At 51.8% G+C, this 17222-nt stretch overlaps 1 protein-coding gene across 2 annotated transcripts; it reads left to right on the forward strand.

The window, feature by feature from the left end:
• The first annotated feature begins 726 nt into the window (after positions 1 to 726).
• MISP (mitotic spindle positioning) lies at positions 727 to 13356 on the forward strand. Of its 2 annotated transcripts, none has more exons than XM_081895512.1 (5): positions 727 to 819; positions 6461 to 8471; positions 9514 to 9701; positions 11941 to 11979; positions 13095 to 13356. In XM_081895512.1, exons 2-5 carry the CDS (start codon positions 6596 to 6598, stop codon positions 13188 to 13190), a joined length of 2199 nt encoding a protein of 732 aa, XP_081751638.1. In that variant the 5' UTR covers positions 727 to 819; positions 6461 to 6595; the 3' UTR covers positions 13191 to 13356. The 2 variants fall into 2 exon arrangements, with proteins under 2 accessions (XP_081751638.1, XP_081751637.1); XM_081895511.1 differs by lacking the exon at positions 727 to 819 and adding an exon at positions 2272 to 2464.
• Positions 13357 to 17222: the final 3866 nt, after the last annotated feature.

A 17222-nucleotide genomic window follows, 5' to 3' on the forward strand; every position in this document is an offset into this window, starting at 1 on the left:
TGAAGGCAGCCCTGTTTAGGGAAGTTTTTAATGACTGATGTTTTAATGTATATTTAATCTTTTGTTGGAAGCCACGCAGAGTGGCTGGGAAGACCCAACCAGATGGGCGGGGTATAAATAATTAAATTAGAAATGTTGGAGGGGATGGAATAGGACGCCCCTATTTTCAGGGGAGAAACGTTGTAGGGGATGGAATAGGATGTCCCTATTTTCAGGGGAGAAACGTTGGAGGGGATGGAATAGGACGTCCCTTTTTTCAGGGGAGAAATATTGGAGGGGGTGGAATAGGACGTCCCTTTTTTCAAGGGAGTAACATTGGAGGGGGTGGAATAGGACGTCCCTATTTTCAGGGGAGAAACGTTGGAGGGGATGACATTACCCAAATTAAGGGCATCATCTCTCTCCATCGTCCCATGGGCAAGATCAGGAAACTCTCCATGCCAGCTTCCGCAACACCCAGTTGCCATCGGATGAGAAGAAGGGCAGGGGAACCAAACCTGGAGCGAACGGGAAATAAACTGTCCTTGGGAAGGCTGGAGTTTGGCGCCAGTCCCGTGAGAATCCCCTTTTTTAATAGCCCATAATTGCTGGGATGCAAAGGAAAAGAACTCCAGTTTCTATTGCCCTGTGGGAATGTGGCCACGTCGAGGGTGTGGCTCTGGCGTCAGAAGCCCTGGACTTTGATTTTTGGACCTGCTCTTAAGAGCGGTTTTTCGGGTCCTAACCGTCCTAACTGAGTTGCCTCCGTCCCCGAGAGACAATCCTGTAGCCAGAGACCTTCCTGGATCGAGAACGAGGAGTCGGAACCGCATAGACGTGGTAAGAGGACTCATATTCTCCTCCTGGACCTATGATTCCCAGAGATCTTTGGGAAGAGGGATTAAATCGTTATTATTTAATTGGAAATTGTGGCCATCGTGGCATACCTTCCGATTAAAAAAAAGGGACATTGTATTCAATAATAACAATAATTTTATTATTTATACCTCACCCATCTGTCTGGCATGCCCCAGCCACTCTGGGTGGCTTCCAGCACATATAAAAAACAGAATAAAACATGAAACTTAAAAAAAAAATTCGTTCAGGGCTGCCTTCAGCTGTCTAAAAGTTGTATAGTTACTTATCTCCTTGGCTGCATGGGCCGCATAACTCCATCCCCTCCAACATTTCTCCCAGTTAAAATAAGAATGTCCTATTTCGTATCTGCCAACGTTTCTCCTGTGAAAAGAGGGACGTCCTATTCCATCCCCTCCAACGTTTCTCCCCTGAAAATAGGGGAAATTAAACTGGTTGTGTTATTATATTGTATCGTATCGCACTGTAGCATGGGGTGGGTGTGATATATAAACACGTGCTCACATGCAACACAGGTAATCTTAAGAACTTAGAATCTGACTCAGTATGTAGCAGCTTCCTATGTTCCTGCGTATTCTCCTAAAATCTTGTGGCCGTGAGTTCCGTAGGCTAGAGGTGTGCGGTGCAAAGAACCCCTTTTTCTTTTGTCTGGTGGCGCTGTGGTCTAAACCACTGAGCCTCTTGGGCTTGCTGATTGGGAGGTCGGCGGTTCGAATCCCGGCTCCCGTTGTTCTGTCCCAGCTCCTGCCAACCTAGCAGTTCGAAAGCATGCCAGTGCAAGTAGATAAATAGGTACCGCTGCGGCGGGAAAGTAAACAGTGTTTCCATGCGCTCTGGTTTCCACCATGCGCCAGAAGTGGTTAAGACCTGCCAGCCACACGGCCCGGAAAGCCGTCTGCAGACAAACGCCGGCTCCCTCGGCCTGAAAGCGAGATGAGGCCGCAACCCCATAGTCGCCTTTGACTGGACTTAACCTTTCAAGGGGCCCTTTAACTTTACCCTTTACCTAAAAACTTGTGGCCGTGAGTTCCGCAGGCTAGCGCGGCGCAAAGAAAGCCCCTTCCTTTCGTCTGGTGCCGAATCTCCTCCGGATCGGTTCCGTTGGAGGTGACCTCCCCATATCTCCTGTCTCTGCCCCCAAACTTTAAAAGAAAAAAACGCCAACTTTGCTCGCATGGTGCGCTAAGCCAGAGACCCTTGACTTCCAGGCCATTGATCCCAGATTTGTGGCTTTCTCTGAAGCTGGCAGGAGCGGAACCACCCGGGAAAGGCATTGAGCCACGAAACCGTTTTTGAAACTTGACGTTTATTTTGCCCTCCGCTCGTTCCTAGAATTCCTCGGCCGGCCAGGGAGGAGGGGTGTTTTGAGGTTCTTATCAGGCTGGCGCAGCCTGCGCACTCCCAGTGTGCTTGTGCCTCATTCGAATCCAGCTAGGGTGCCCCCTAAGAGGCCTCTCTGTGGGGTGAGACGAGGGGAGAGACAGAGAGAGTGAAAAGGCCCCGTGTGGTTTCTGCCTCTTGCGGAAAACGCTCTTTGCTCCGGGTTCAGAAACAGAGGAACGTACTTTGCTCAGCCTGCGACAGGAGGAATGGATTTCGGTTTCGGAAGGTTGGTTTCGGCGGTGGGCACAGGGATGGCGCAGGGTCCGCCCGCCCGTGGGATGGAGAGCTTTGGGTGGGATTTGAAGGGAAGGCAGAGCTGCCTCTGGGAGGATCAAGAGGGCAGCTGGCCTGACGAAAGCTCAATTAAAAAATGCATTAATTAAAAAAGGGGTCTTGCAAGCAGGTTGTGCCCAGTCCTCCTGGGGACAGCGTCAGGTGTGGGGCTCAGAGAGGCCAAAGCCCACTTGTGAACACCTCCCCTGGCATGTTAGAGGATGGAGCGGAAAGCGCTCAAGGTTTGATCCCCGTATGAGGGAGAGAGGACCGGCCGTGGCTGAAAAAGCTTGCTGACCCCTGCTTTAGGTAAAGGGTAAAGGGACCCCTCACCATTAGGTCCGGTCATGGACGACTCTGGGGTTGCGGCGCTCATCTCGCTTTACTGGCCGAAGGAGCCGGCGTACAGCTTCCGGGTCATATGGCCAGCAGGACTGAGCCGCTTCTGGCAAACCAGAGCAGCGCACGGAAACGCCGTTTACCTTCCCGCCGGAGTGGTACCTATTTATCTACTTGCACTTTGACGTGCTTTCAAGCTGCTAGGTTGGCAGGAGCAGGGACCAAGCAACGGGAGCTCACCCCGTCATTGTGGGGATTCAAGCCGCTGACCTTCTGATCGGCAAGCCCTAGGCTCTGTGGTTTAAGCCATAGCGCCACCTGCGTCCCCGACCCCTGCTTTAAAGGTTTCCAACTTGACATTTCAGTCCCTCTTGCCAATCAGAGAGGTGCCATGCCAACTCAGGAATTCCTGACCTCGCCCCGAACCTGTCCGTCTCTTTCCACTTCGGCCAAATTATTTTAAGGTGTGCACATTCCATCAGCGGTTTGCCCCTCCCCGAACTTTGCCCACCCCACGGATCTTATCTCAAGCCAAGAAGTCAAAAGTCCTTCCCGGGGCGGCGGCAGCAGCAGGGCGTTGTGAGGCTGTGGAATGCCAGCCTCGCAGGTGACGCCGCTGTCAAAATCCGACCTGACGGTGGTCCCTGATTTGAAGAGCTCTGTCGGCGCCAGGAGAAATGATTTGGAACACGTTGTTGGAAGATAGGTGCAAGCAAACAAGAGATCACAGAATGGTTGAGTTGCGAGGGACCCCCAGAGGTCATTCATCCCAACCCTCTTGCAGTGCAGGAATGGCCACCCAACCTCTGCTTAAAAAGCTCCAAGGAAGGAGAGCCCACGACCTTCCGTCCATCGCACGGTCAAGCGGCTCTCAGCACCAGAAGGTTTCTCCTAATGTTGAGCCGGGATCTCCTGTCTTGGAACTTGAAGCCAATAATAATAATAATAATAATAATAATAATAATAATAATAATAATAATTTATTTATACCCTGCCCATCTGGCTGGGCTTCCCCAGCCACTCTGGGCGGCTTCCAACAAAATATTAAAATACATTTTAGGGTTGGAATGCAGCCTGGAATAGCGTTCGCCTTTTGGGCCGCTGGTGGCGCTGTGGGTTAAACCACAGAGCCTAGGACTTGCCGATCAGAAGGTCGGTGGTTCGAATCCCCATGATGGGGTAAGCTCCTGTTGCTCGGTCGCTGCTCCTGCCCACCTAGCAGTTCGAAAGCACGTCAAAGTGCAAGTAGATCAATAGGTATGACTCCGGCGGGAAGGTAAACGGCGTTTCCGTGCGCTGCTCTGGTTCGCCAGAAGCGGCTTAGTCCTGCTGGCCACATGACCCGGAAGCTGTACGCCGGCTCCCTCGGCCAGTAAAGCGAGATGAGCGCCGCAACCCCAGAGTCGGCCACGACTGGACCTAATGGTCAGGGGTCCCTTTACCTTTATCAACTCGCTTGGGTTTTCCAAAGAGGGCGAGGAAGCAAGCTGGCGTTCTCCACCACCAGACAGAGAAACCCTGGAATTGCAAACTAATTCAGACACACACAAACACAGTGAGAGGAGAAGGAAACAAGGACTGCATTGTTCTCCCCGGTGGGAGAAAACAGTGGCTCGCAGTAGGTAACCCTACCGCGTGGTTTAATTCTCAGATCTCCCTTCCTGGGCATATTTCAAGGCCCTGCTGGGGCCAGGTGGATGAAAGGACTGAAGATGTCCTCCCTGGTGGGTGCCAGCGAAATACCACCCTCCCCGATTGCCAAGCGGCGATTTAAGCTCCTGAATCTGTTCCCCTTCCATCCCCTGAATGTTTTGCGTTGTCGCCCGTTTCCTCGGCCCCTGGCGTCAATGTCTGATGCCCTTTACAGCTTGCGAAACTCCCATTTATGACCTGCGGCTTTCTGTTAATTCTCTCTTCTGCAAAACCAGATAGGCAGGTGGGGGCCTATGGTTCTGCGAACAAAACTATGAGCAACCCAACCACCTTGATCTCGTCTCCCTGGCATTGTTGTTGTTGTTGAGTCGTTTAGTCGTGTCCGACTCTTCGTGACTCCCTGGACCAGAGCATGCCTGGCCCTCCTGTCTTCCACTGCCCCCCGCAGTTTGGTCAAACTCATGTTCGTAGCTTCGAGAACACTGTCCCACCATCTCGTCCTCTGTCGTCCCCTTCTCCTTGTGCCCTCCATCTTCCCCAACATCAGGGTCTTTTCCAGGGGGTCTTCTCTTCTCATGAGGTGGCCAAAGTCTTGGCACCTCAGCTTCAGGATCTGTCCTTCCAGTGAGCTCTCAGGGCTGATTTCCTTCAGAATGGAGAGGTTGGATCTTCTTGCAGTCCATGGGACTCTCAAGAGTCTCCTCCAGCACCAGAATTCAAAAGCATCAATTCTTCGGCATCCTGAGTGATAAATTCTCATTTCTCCCAGCAGAGGGCAATCGGTGTTTTGCTATTCTGCCAGGGTGGCCTCTAATATAAGGCAGGTCTGCCTTAGAATAATAGAATCAGAAAACTGCAGAGGGACCGTGGGCGTAGCTAGGGGTTTTTTCTTGTGGGGAGGGGCTCCAAAAAGTTGTTGTGACTCCCCCCCCCCAAAAAAACTTGGGAAGCGTAGTTTGTTAAGGGTTCCTAGAGTTAGGAGATTCTGGTTCCCCTTGCAGAACAACAAGAGTTGCCTGCAAAGAGGGATTTGATTGCTAAACCACTCTGGAAATCTCTGCCTGGAACCCTGAAATAATAAGAATAATATTTTAATATTTATACCCTGCCCATCCAGTTGGGTCTCCCCAGCCACTGTGGGCAGCTCCCAATAGAATATTAAAGAATATTAAAAAAACAATAGAATATTAAAAACGCGATAAAACATCAAACATTAAAGACTTCCCTAAACAGGGCTGCCTTCAGATGTCTCCTAAAAGTCAGGTAGTTGTTTATTTCCTTGACATCTGCTGGAAGGGTGCCACCACCGAGAAGGCCCTTTGCCTGGTTCCCTGTAACCTCACTTCTCGCAATGAGGGAACCGCCAGAAGGCCCTTGGGAGATGGACCCTGGTGTCCGGGCTGAATGATGGGGGTGGAGACGCTCCTTCAGGTGTACTGGGCTTCAGGTTACAGACTCCGCTAACCCAGAAATAGTGCTTCAGGTTAAGAACCTTGCTCCAGGATGAAAACAGAAATCGTACTCCGGCGGCACGGCAGCAGCAAGATGCCCCATTAGCTAAAGTGGTGCTTCAGGTTAAGAACAGTTTCAGGTTAAGTACAGACCTCTGAAATGAATTAAGCTGGACCTCAGTGTCCGGGCTGAAAGATAGAGGTGGAGATGCTCCTTCAGGGATACTGGGCCGTTTAGGGCTTTCAAGGTCAGCACCAACACTTTGAATTGTGCTCGGAAACATCCTGGGAGCCAATGTAGGTCTTTCAAGACCGGTGTTATGTGGTCTCCACTCCCAGTCCCCAGTCTGGCCACCGCATTCTGGATTATTTGCAGTTTCTGGTTCACCTTCCAGGGTAGCAACACTGGGCTATATCAGCAGTCAATCTAACCCAGAAGAAGGCAGCTTGCTAGGTACTGGATGTATGAATATGAATATATAATTTCTCCCCCTCTTGCTGCCCAGGGACCACAAAGCCCTGTTCCTGATGTGAAGGCTGCGCAACGCCACTGGAACACCCAACCTGTGAAGGACATCTACAGAACATCTTCTCACTTCCTAAGGGGAAAACTCTGAGGAACCTGCTTTCGAAAACAAGAAATGTACATCCGTAGGCTTGTCTTCACCTCGTCTCCAAGCACAGACCCCGAAGACGAAAAACCGGGCAGCCCCCAGTCCGGTTCGCGAAGGGAGCTGAAGTTTGAAGAGGCGACGGGCGACGAGTATTTTGACTTGGGCCACCACCATGAGGAGAGGGCTGGGAACAGGTGGGGAATGGCCGAGCCGCCCGAAAACGGGTCAAAGTCCATCAATGGGAGGAAGGACCTTTGGACTTCACCGCCGGACAGAGAGTCCAAGCTGGAGGTGGTCAAATCTGGCTCGCTCTACGACATCCGGGCCTACAAAGGCGAGACGAAGCCTTCGAGGCTTTACGACGGGGACGAAGAGGAGTTGAGGTACAGGATCCGTCCTGAGGAGGCCTCGCCGGAGAAAGCTGAGGAGCTGGAGGAAGAACGGCGGGAGATCATCCGCAACCAAGTGGTGAGGAAGAGCACCACCATGGCTGAAAAGTGGAGCTCCACGGAGGAGCTGGAGGCCATCAACACCGGCCGAGAAGCCGCCCCGGGGACGAGGAGCTATTCCACCGGCTTCGCGGTCTGTTTCGACAACCCCTCTTCGCGCTGGGAGAGCAGCCCCGTCGACCCTCAAAACATAGACACTGAGAAGATCAATTTCGCCATGGCTCGGCAACAGTTCTTGGAGTTGGAGAAGGCCAACCCCAAGATGCTCCTGGGGCCGAGGAAACCGGCGCCCAGCTCGCGGACAACGCAAAACGTTCAGGGGACGGAAGGGGAGAAGATTCCTGATGTCTACGGCCAGAGAAGAATTGGTTGGTCTACTGAGGGGGCAGATAGTCACGTTCTCCAAAGAACAGAGTCCACATCTCCCAAGCAAGCCCCTATTTGTCAAAACTCGACTGGAGGCGGCTGGGATTATGGTCTGGCAGAAATGCCCCAGAACTCAAGCGTCGTGGCACCTGATGGAAGAAGGGTCTACATCAAAGAGGAGGCGGGAGGACCTCTGGATTGGGAGACCGGTGGCCAAGGCCTTGCTGAAGGAGATCTGGGGTCCTCGGATGAGACGCCCATCGAGCGGGAAATCCGTCTGTCGATGGAAAGGGAGGACGCCCACCGCAAAGAGAGGGGGATCCAGCGGGTCAACAGCCGGGACGAGCTGGTGGAAATCCAAACCAAGCCTCTGTTGCTGTCGGCCGACACGCCGCCGGTTTCCTCCCGGAAAGGAAAAGAAAAACACACCGTTTCCTTCTTCGTGCAGAGGGAGATTGAGCAGGAAAGCAGGCGCGAGGAGGACCTGCAGAAGGAAGGGAGGCTGCTCTCTGGGACGTACGACAAGGGGGTCCGACAGGAGTTATCGGAACGCCGGAAAGTGTTCGAAAGGGACGAGGCTGCCCCCATGACGGCAAGGATGCTGGGGGAGCCAGAGGAGGCCCAGAACGGCGACCCCGGGAAAAGGACGGCCGGCCAGGACGTGAAGTCGACCTCAGAGGCCTACCAGCCTTCTTTGGCCAGCGGAAGAAAGCAAAGGGGTGACTTGCCCCCTTTTGACCGGAACGACACAGGCCAGCGGGTGGATTCCTCTGGGTCTCGGTTACCGGAAAACTCGGGAGAGGAGCCTGCGGTTTTGCGGGAGGGACATTTTGCCATCCCGGTGAGGAAGCTCAAGTTCTCATCTACCGGCGACCAGGAACCCCTGACCTCCCGGGGGAAAGAGGGCAGGCTGGAGGGGTCCGCTCCCCGGGAGGAGCTGTACACCGTGAAGACGCGGAGACCCCGGATGTCGGCCCTGATTGACCAGGAGATCCAGGACGCTTTGCAAAGGGAAGTGGAGCTCCAGGAACAGCGCAGGAGAACTGGGACGGTGGTGCCACCCTCTCGGACGTCGTCGCAGAGCTCGGGTGAGAGGGGCAGGGTTGGGGAGTGGATGCCAGCTGGTTCACGTGTCACGGCGAATCGCATCAACTCAGCCGTCATTTCATTCACACGATGCCTTTCCGTAGCTAGAACCCCGCTCTAGGCGGCTGGCAGCACAGAAAGGTTTGCAGAATTGCGACCATAAGGAAAGGCGGTCACAAGTTACTTATCTAGTTACTTATCTCCTTGACTTGGGGGTTCCATAGTTCCATCCCCTCCAACGTTTCTCCCCTGAAAATAGGGACGTCCTATTCCATCCCCTCCAACGTTTCTCCCCTGAAAATAGGGACGTCCTATTCCATCCCCTCCAACGTTTCTCCCCTGAAAATAGGGACGTCCTAGTCCATCCCCTCCAACGTTTCTCCCGTGAAAATAGGGACGTTCTATTCCTCCCCCTCCAACATTTCTCAGATGAAAATAGGGACGTCTTATTCAGTAATAATAATAACCCATTAGTTGCCAACTTAATAATAATAATAATAATAATAATAATAATAATAATAATAATAATAATAATAATAATTTATTATACCCCGCCCATCTGGGCAGGTCTCCCCAGCCACTCTGGGCGGCTCCCAACAGAATATTAAAAACACAATAAAACATTAAACATTAAAAGCTTCCCTAAACAGGGCTGCCTTCAGATGTCTTCTAAAAGTCAGGTAGTTGTTTATTTCCTTGACATCTGATGGGAGGGCGCCACCACCGAGAAGGCCCTCTGCCTGGTTCCCTGTAACCTCGCTTCTCACAGGGAGGGAACTGCCAGAAGGCCCTTGGAGATGGACCCAGGTGTCCGGGCTGGACGATGGGGGTGGAGATGCTCCTTCAGGTATACAATAGAACATTAAACATTGCAAACTTCCCTATACAGGGCTGCTCTCAGGTTGCATAGCTACTCATCTCCTTGACATCTGATGGGTGGGTGTTCCACAGGGCTGGCGCCACCACCGAGAAGGCCCTGAGACATCTCTGCGCTTGGTTTCTTTCTTTTTTAATTTAACTCTCTCTTCTAATTCCCTCCACCAGCTGCTTCAGGAATTGCCGACAGCTACTGCGTATCAGCCGCGGCTGCTCCTGATTTCCCTGCGAGCTCGTCTCCCTCGCCGTCTCTGCGGCAAGCCTACGCGGGGAAACGATCCTCGGAACTGGACTGGAGAGCGCAGCGTCCTTCGGCGGAAGAGGAAAAGACGAAGAGGCAGCGGGAGGGAAGAAAGGTAGGGACTTGCCAGCCTCTGCTGCAATGGGGTGTTGGGGGCGGAGGTTGATGCCTTAGATAGGAGACTCGTAGCGTTGGAAGGGACCCTGCATTTTAATATTTTGTCACTGTATTTTGATATTTTGTTGGAAGCCGCCCAGAGTGGCTGGGGAAACCCAGCCTGATGGGTGGGGTACATAGCTGTCAACCGTCCCGTATTTGGCGGGACAGTCCCTTATCCCAGCGCCGTGTCCAGCTGCTGTCCCTTATTGATGATGTCCCTTAAATTTCCCGGGTTTCAAAGGAAGCAGCTCCTCTCCCTCCCTCCCTGCAGGCCAGGGAGGAGGGAGGCTCCAGCTGTGTTGCTTGGCTGCGTTGCTCACCCAATAAGGAGTCTAAGATCGACTGGGGGGTGGAGCTTGCATTCCTTGTGCCAATCAAATCGGCCACGTTGCCTGGGGACTCGCCTTTGCTCAGCGCTTCCCAGCGGAGAGGTGACGGTGGTTTTCCTTGCTGCATCCCCTTTGCCGGGTTGCTGCGCTGTGGGAACCACCACTTGAGGCTTCGCTTGGCTGCTGGCTGGGCTTTCTGCCTTTGGCTCGGAGGGGCTCAGAAGTCGAACATACCTGTACTCTGAAAATCCCTTATTTTGGCTGCTGGTCCCTTATTTCCGAGGCTGCTGGTCCCTTATTTTCAAATCTGTAAGTTGACAGCTATGGTGGGGTATAAATATATTATTATTATTATTATTATTATTATTATTATTATTATTATTATTATTATGTCCACCCCCTCTGCAACGCAGGAATGAATACACAGCTGTCCCTTACAGGGCTCGAACCTGCAACCTTGCCATTATCAGCACCACACTCTAACCAACGGAAGGGAAAGTGTCCGCTCTGCATGCAGAAATTCTCCGGTTTTGATCGCTGGCGTCTCCAGGGGGAACAAACCCCATTTTAATAATAATAATAATAATTTATTTATATCCGGCCCTCCCCAGCCAAAGCCGGGCTCCAAGCAGGCATTCCCCAAACTCAGCCCTCCAGATGTTTTGGGACTACAATTCCCATCATCCCTGACCACTGCTCCTGCTAGCTGATAGGAGTTGTAGTCCCAAAACATCTGGAGGGCTGAGTTTGGGGAATGCCTGCCCTAGCGTGCCACTACTGGCCGTCAATGCAGGCGGCGCTGAACTAGATGGAGGCCTGGCCCAGGCAGCTTCCGATTAAAAGCCGGCATTTATTTAGAATCAAGAGGGCTAGAATCTTGGATTATCCTTCGGGGAAATAAAAAGCAGAGCAGCTGTGCAGGTGGCCACCTGGTTCGACCCGCCCGGTATCTCCAGTCGGAGCTGGGAAAGTCTGAATTGGGGCGGACACCGAGCTGAGAGTTGTGACTCACCACAAGACACCTTTCCTGTGTTCCTAATTTGCAAAACACTGGGGGGTGTACAGTCAGCCGTTCCTACTGTAGCAGGAAAAAAAAACCCCCAATCATTCAGTTTGTACAAACTTCACACACACTCACATACTACATAGGCTACGCTTCTGTTATAAATTCATAGATAATCAACCATACATGGGATTTGCACTGTTCCACTTTTATTTAACTCCATGAAGGAAGGACTACAAAATGGGGAAGGTTTGATACAGGGCAGCCATAATCCCTTCAGCATCCCAGCACATCCACAGGAGCCCTGCCCAGTTGCTATGCCAACCCTGAGGGTCATAGATAGAAGACCATCAAGATCACAAAGAACTTGCATATGGGAGTGGATTCAGTATGGACTGGAACAAAGGACAATGTTCAGATCTTCCCTCTGGGGGCAGGAAACTGCAAAGTCCCCTCTGTCACCTGGAAAGTACTCATGGGGAGGGGGAAAGGGGGAACCAGCCAGGTGACAGGACACTCAGGTTACCACCACAACTCCTCCCTCAACCCCTCCTTTCTGTGATGTATGTGTGATGTTTCTGGGGGTGGGCTTGATCTACAGGGGGGCAATTTCAAAAGTCTTTATAAGCCCCTGCACAGCATTTTTCTGGGTCTTTCCACTCTCCTGCAAATGAGGGGAGCACCCTGTTGCAACAGATCAATAAAGGCCAAGCCTACAGGCTGCTGTTTTGCTCCAAGTTATCCTGGTTGGTGTCTTTGTTTTTGTCCAAGGGAGCCCTCAGATTTTTCCGTTAACACTACAGAATATTTCCCTCCCTGCCAGATTTCCTGTTCTCTTATTTTCCTCCTCTTTCCCTCCCCAGTACGCTGGCATCGATCTCCACGACGAAATCGACTCCGAGGTAAGACCGCACCCTTGCCCTGCAGGGAGAAAGCCTTACGCTGTCTTACTCAGAAGTAAGCCCCTCTGTAGTCAATGGTCCAGACTGTGCAGCCTTGCACTCCAATCCTAGGCGTTTTTTTTACTCAAAAGGAAGTCCCGCTGAGCAGTGGCGTAGCGTGGGTTGTCAGCACCCGGGGCAAGGCAAGTAATTTGCGCCCCCTAACCCATGGATTTGCACCCCTAACCCGTGGATTTGCGCCCCCTAACCTAAGCCTCAGATGTTGCGCCCAGTGCGGCCGGGCTCCCCTGCACCCCGCGCGGTACGCCACTGCTGCTGAGTTCAATAGGATTTACGCTCTGGTACGTTCCTGGTCATTCTCACAGTTCCTGTTACAGTGGAGCCTCGGTTGTCAAACGTAATCCATTCCGTTCGACTTCTGAAACGTCCGACAACCGAGGCACAAAGGGTGGTCTCCAAAATCAATGGAAAAAAATTGAAAAACGTGCAGCAGAAACCGTTCTGCTTCCGAGGCGTGTTCAAAAACGGAGGCATTACTTCCAGGTTTTTGGCATCCGGAAACCGAAATGTTTGGCTTCCGAGACGCTCGAAAACCAATGTAAAAAGCTAAAGGGACCCCTGACCACTAGGTCCAGTCGTGACAGACTCTGGGGTTGCGCGCTCATCTCGCTTTATTGGCCGAGGGAGCCGGCGTACAGCTTCCGGGTCATGTGGCCAGCAGGACTAAGCTGCTTCTGGCGAACCAGAGCAGCGCACGGAAATGCCGTTTACCTTCCCGCCGGAGTGGTACCTATTTATCTACTTGCAGTTTGACATGCTTTCGAACTGCTAGGTGGGCAGGAGCAGGGACCGAGCAACGGGAGCTCACCTCGTTGTGGGGATTCGAACCGCCAACCTTCTGATCGGCAAGTCCTAGGCTCTGTGGTTTAACCCACAGCGTCACCCATGTTCTATCATCATCATTATTATTATTTCCTGCCTTTTTCCCCCTGGTAGGGACTCAAGGTAGCGTACACCTAGATTTTATTTCACCATTGGCACACGGCCCCCGGGAGCTCATCTGCCAGGCAAGGCGGCCCTTGTTCTCTTAACTGAGCCGCCGATTCCTTTTGCAGGTTGTGAAATCCACCAAAGTCGTCTGCCAGAGGGGACTCCTGGCTCAGCTTTGGGAGACGGGCCAGATCCGCGGGGCCATCGACGACAGCGACTGAACCTTGGAGAGGAACTAGAATTCCCAAAGGCGGGATTGGGGCTTTTCTTTGGTTTTTAATTCTCTGGTCCCCCAAGTGTTTTTCTGTTCGATCTCTTGCCGGGTTCGGCCAGTGGTCGGATCCTGCCGACCCATCTATGTCCGATTAAAATTCTGCGTCTCTTTGATTGCGAGAGAGACGGCCCAGAATTGATCCTGGCGATTCCACAGGCTCTGGGTTGCGATGGTGAGGTCTAGCACCTTAACCTTCCTTTTAGGGGGAGGTCAGTGGCAGTGCCGAAGACCCCCGAATTCAGCCCCTGGAGCTGCCAACCAGTACTCAGGCATATGGTCTCAGTGATGGGCAGCTTCCCACTTTCCCCTTAAAATCAGTTCATGAGGACCTGTTTATCTACTTTTAAAAGGAAAGGAAAGAGCTAGGGCTTGGGACAGAGGCACCGCTTTTGGACGCAGAAGCTCCCAGATTTTAAACCTTGGCAGCTCAATGTAGGTCTGGGTGAGAGGCGTGCTGCCTGACATAGCTGCTGCCAGTCCGTGTGGGGAAAGCTGAGCTGGGTGGAATCTTAATATAGTGTAGTTTCCTTCCTTCCTGGCAGTGTGGCTGAGTGGTGGCAGCACCTTCTGTTGTTTTGTGGCCGGGGGGTCCTAAGAATAATAGCAATAACAATAATAATGATTTCTTATTTATACCCCACCCATCTGGCTGGGTTTCCCCAGCCACTTTGGGCAGCTCCCAACAGAATTAAAAGCGCAATAAAACATCAAACATTAAAGGCTTCCCTAAACAGGGCTGCCTTCAGATGTCTTCTAAAAGTCAGATAGTTGTTTATTTCCTTGACATTTGATGGGAGGGTGCTCCACAGGGCGGGCACCACCACCGAGAAGACCCTCTGCATGGTTCCCTGTAACCTCGCTTCTTGCAGGGAGTGAACCACCAGAATACCCTCGGGAGAGGGACCCCGGTGTCTGGGCTGAACGATGGGGGTGGAGATGCTCCTTCAGGGATACTGGGCCGTTTAGGGCTTTCAAGGTCAGCACCAACACTTTGAATTGTGCTCGGAAATGTCCTGGGAGCCAATGTAGGTCTTTCAGGACTGGTGTTATATGGTCTCCACTCCCAGTCCCCAGTCTGGCTGCCGAATTCTGGATTAGTTGCAGTTTCCGGGTCACCTTCCAAGGGGGCCCCACGGACAGTGCATGGCAGGAGTCCAAGCAGGAGATAACCAGAGCATGCACCACTCTGGCCAGACAGGGTACCCTTGATAGGGTAGGAACCTTCACGGCTTTACCGGGACTTGAACCCAGAGCTCCAGCGTCCAAATCTTAACTTCCTTTTTACTACATTTCCAGTGTCCTTGTAGAGGGCGGGTTCTATTTGTTTCCCGGCTAAGGAGGTGGCCCCGATCCATGCATGTAGCATCAGTGCCTCACCCTCAAATCTCGAGACACCCCTGGGACCCAGCGGTCTCTCTCTCGTTTGGTTGCTGCATGGTCACAACGGGCTCATATATGTATATGTGTATAATTTGTATACGATCAAGAAAGAGGAATAAATCGTTTCGTCTCCGTCCTTTTGCAAATGTTAAGTCCCGTGCTGGATTTATGTAGAAGCTAAACAAGCTCTAGCCTAGGGCCCCAGTCTTTTGTGGGGCCCCCCAAAATTAAAAGGGGACAAACCTGGATGTACATTTCCAAAAGATAAAAAACGAATAAAATAAAACCTACATGCAACAACAGTGTTTTGTGTTGTGTGGGCTCCTAGGATGTCATGGGCCCTGCCTGCTCCCTAAAATATCCCTGGTTTGCTCATTTCTATATACTAGAGTTCTCAGGATCCTTTGTTCTGGCCAGCCTTGCGTTTGAAATATATAGCGTGGATGTGAGCTCTGCAAAAAATCACACAGGCTCAGATTATATATTTAAAAGTAAATGATAGTCCTTATGTGCTTGGAAACTCTCTTTGAAAGTAGATTGCCCTCTGCAACCCAACGTGACCTTCATCTCCGTTAATTTTATTCCCCCCCCCCCCCACTTTTCGGGGGTCCTCACTTTGTTGTTGTTGTTGCAATGCCGCCCAGCTTTCCACCAGAGGGCGGGAAGACACTGTGACAGATGTTACAGATGTCGCTCCAAATGCTGCCTCGATAAAGGGCTTGTTTCATTATAGCTTTTGTAAATCCGGGACTGGGAAATAGGGGCACTTGGAGGGTCTGCGCTACTGAGCTTAATTTATTCATCCTGTAACGTTATATGCAAGGTTATACATTGGTAAATGTAAAGGGACCCCTGACCTTTAGGTCCAGTGGTGGCCGACTCTGGGGTTGCGGCGCTCATCTCGCTTTACTGGCCGAGGGAGCCGGCGTACAGCTTCCGGGTCATGTGGCCAGCAGGACTAAGCCGCTTCTGGCGAACCAGAGCAGCGCATGGAAACGCCGTTTACCTTCCCGCCGGAGTGGTACCTATTTATCTACTTGCACTTTGACGCGCTTTCGAACTGCTAGGTGGGCAGGAGCAGGGACCGAACAATGGGAGCTCACCCCGTCACGGGGATTCGAACCGCCGACCTTCTGATCGGCAAGCCCTAGGCTCTGGGGTTTAACCCACAGCGCCACCCGTGTCCCTATACAGTGGTACCTCGGGTTAAGTACTTAATTCCTTCTGGTGGTCCGTTCTTAACCCGAAGCACCACTTTACCTAATAGGGCCTCCCGCTGCTGTCGCGTGATTTCTGTTCTCATCCTGAAGCAAAGTTCTTAACCTGAGGTAATATTTCTGGGTTAGCGGAGTCTGTAACCTGAAGGTATCACTGTATATCATTCCGGCAAGGCTCTTGATCACCGGCCAGAAGCAAGGGAACTCTTAAGACAGGAAGAAGGGACTCTGTACTGTACTTGAAGAGGCAGAGCAAGGTCAATTCGCTCTTCCCAGATGCAACATGTTGTTGTTTTCCTGTATGGCGTCATTTCTCATTGTTATTTCTGCAAGCCTTGAAGGAATGTGAACCGCTTATCTGGCTGCCTCCGCTCTGCTTCTGCAATATTTCCGCTGGACACGGCTTCCAGTTTTGCTCCTGCAAAAAAACCAGCTCCTTCCACCCAGCCAAGCTCTGTGCAAAAGCTTCCAGGTTCGGAGAAATCACGGGAGGCCGATACAGTGGTACCTTGGTTCTCAAACTTAATCCGTTCTGGAAATTCCGTTCCAAAACCAAAGTGTTTCAAAAATCAATCAATCAATCAATCAATCACTCAGTAGCTGAGCTGGGTTCCACAGTCATAAAAACAAAAGAAGAGCCACAGAAAGGAAAACGCAAAATAAATAGCAAAAATACGGCAGAACTCAGTATAACGCTCAAAACGGAAGCGTGGCACTCAAAACGGACTTGTTCAGCTTCCGAAAAATGTTTGCAAACCGCAACACTTACTTCCAGGTTTGCAATATTTGGGTTCCGAGTTGTCTGAGTACCAAGGTGTTTGAGTACCAAGGTACCACTTTAGTAGTAGCAGTAGTAATAATAATAATTTATTATTTATACCCCGCCCATCTGGCTGGGTTTCCCCTGCCACTCTGGGCGGCTTCCAGCAAAATACTAAAATACAATAATTCATCAAATATTAAAAGCTTCCCTAAACAGGGCTGCCTTCAGATGTCTTCTAAAAGTCAGAGAGTCATTTATCTCCTTGACATCTGACGGGAGGGTGTTCCACAGGGCGGGCACCACCACTGAGAAGGCCCTGTGCCTGGTTCCCTGTAACCTCGCTTCTTGCAGGGAGGGAACCGCCAGAAGGCCCTCGGAGCTGGACCTCAGCGTCCAGGCAGAACGATGGGGGTGGAGGCGCTCCTTCAGTTCTGTGAGTATGGAAGCATCCCCTCCAAGTGCCCCGGTTATCCAGGGACAATCCCAGAAGGACCCGGGGAGAGGGGAAATCCTGGGACAGCATGACAGAACTAAGGAGTGTGGGCGATCGATTGGGCGGATAAAATTTCGGCCGCCTCAAAGAGATGGGTGCAGGTGTCTGTGCAATGCACAGAAAAGC

The sequence above is a fragment of the Podarcis melisellensis genome, assembly GCF_964234715.1.
Source record: "Podarcis melisellensis genome assembly, chromosome: 18".
Classification (NCBI taxonomy): Eukaryota; Metazoa; Chordata; class Lepidosauria; order Squamata; family Lacertidae; genus Podarcis; species Podarcis melisellensis.

What these genes read in the sequence shown, in the direction of transcription:
- MISP (XM_081895512.1), top strand. Translation starts at nt 6,596, where the DNA reads ATGTACATCCGTAGGCTTGTCTTCACCTCGTCTCCAAGCACAGACCCC. An exon ending in GACGTCGTCGCAGAGCTCGG is followed by an intron (nt 8,472 to 9,513) that starts GTGAGAGGGGCA and finishes TCCCTCCACCAG; the next exon opens with CTGCTTCAGGAATTGCCGAC. An exon ending in GGCAGCGGGAGGGAAGAAAG is followed by an intron (nt 9,702 to 11,940) that starts GTAGGGACTTGC and finishes TTCCCTCCCCAG; the next exon opens with TACGCTGGCATCGATCTCCA.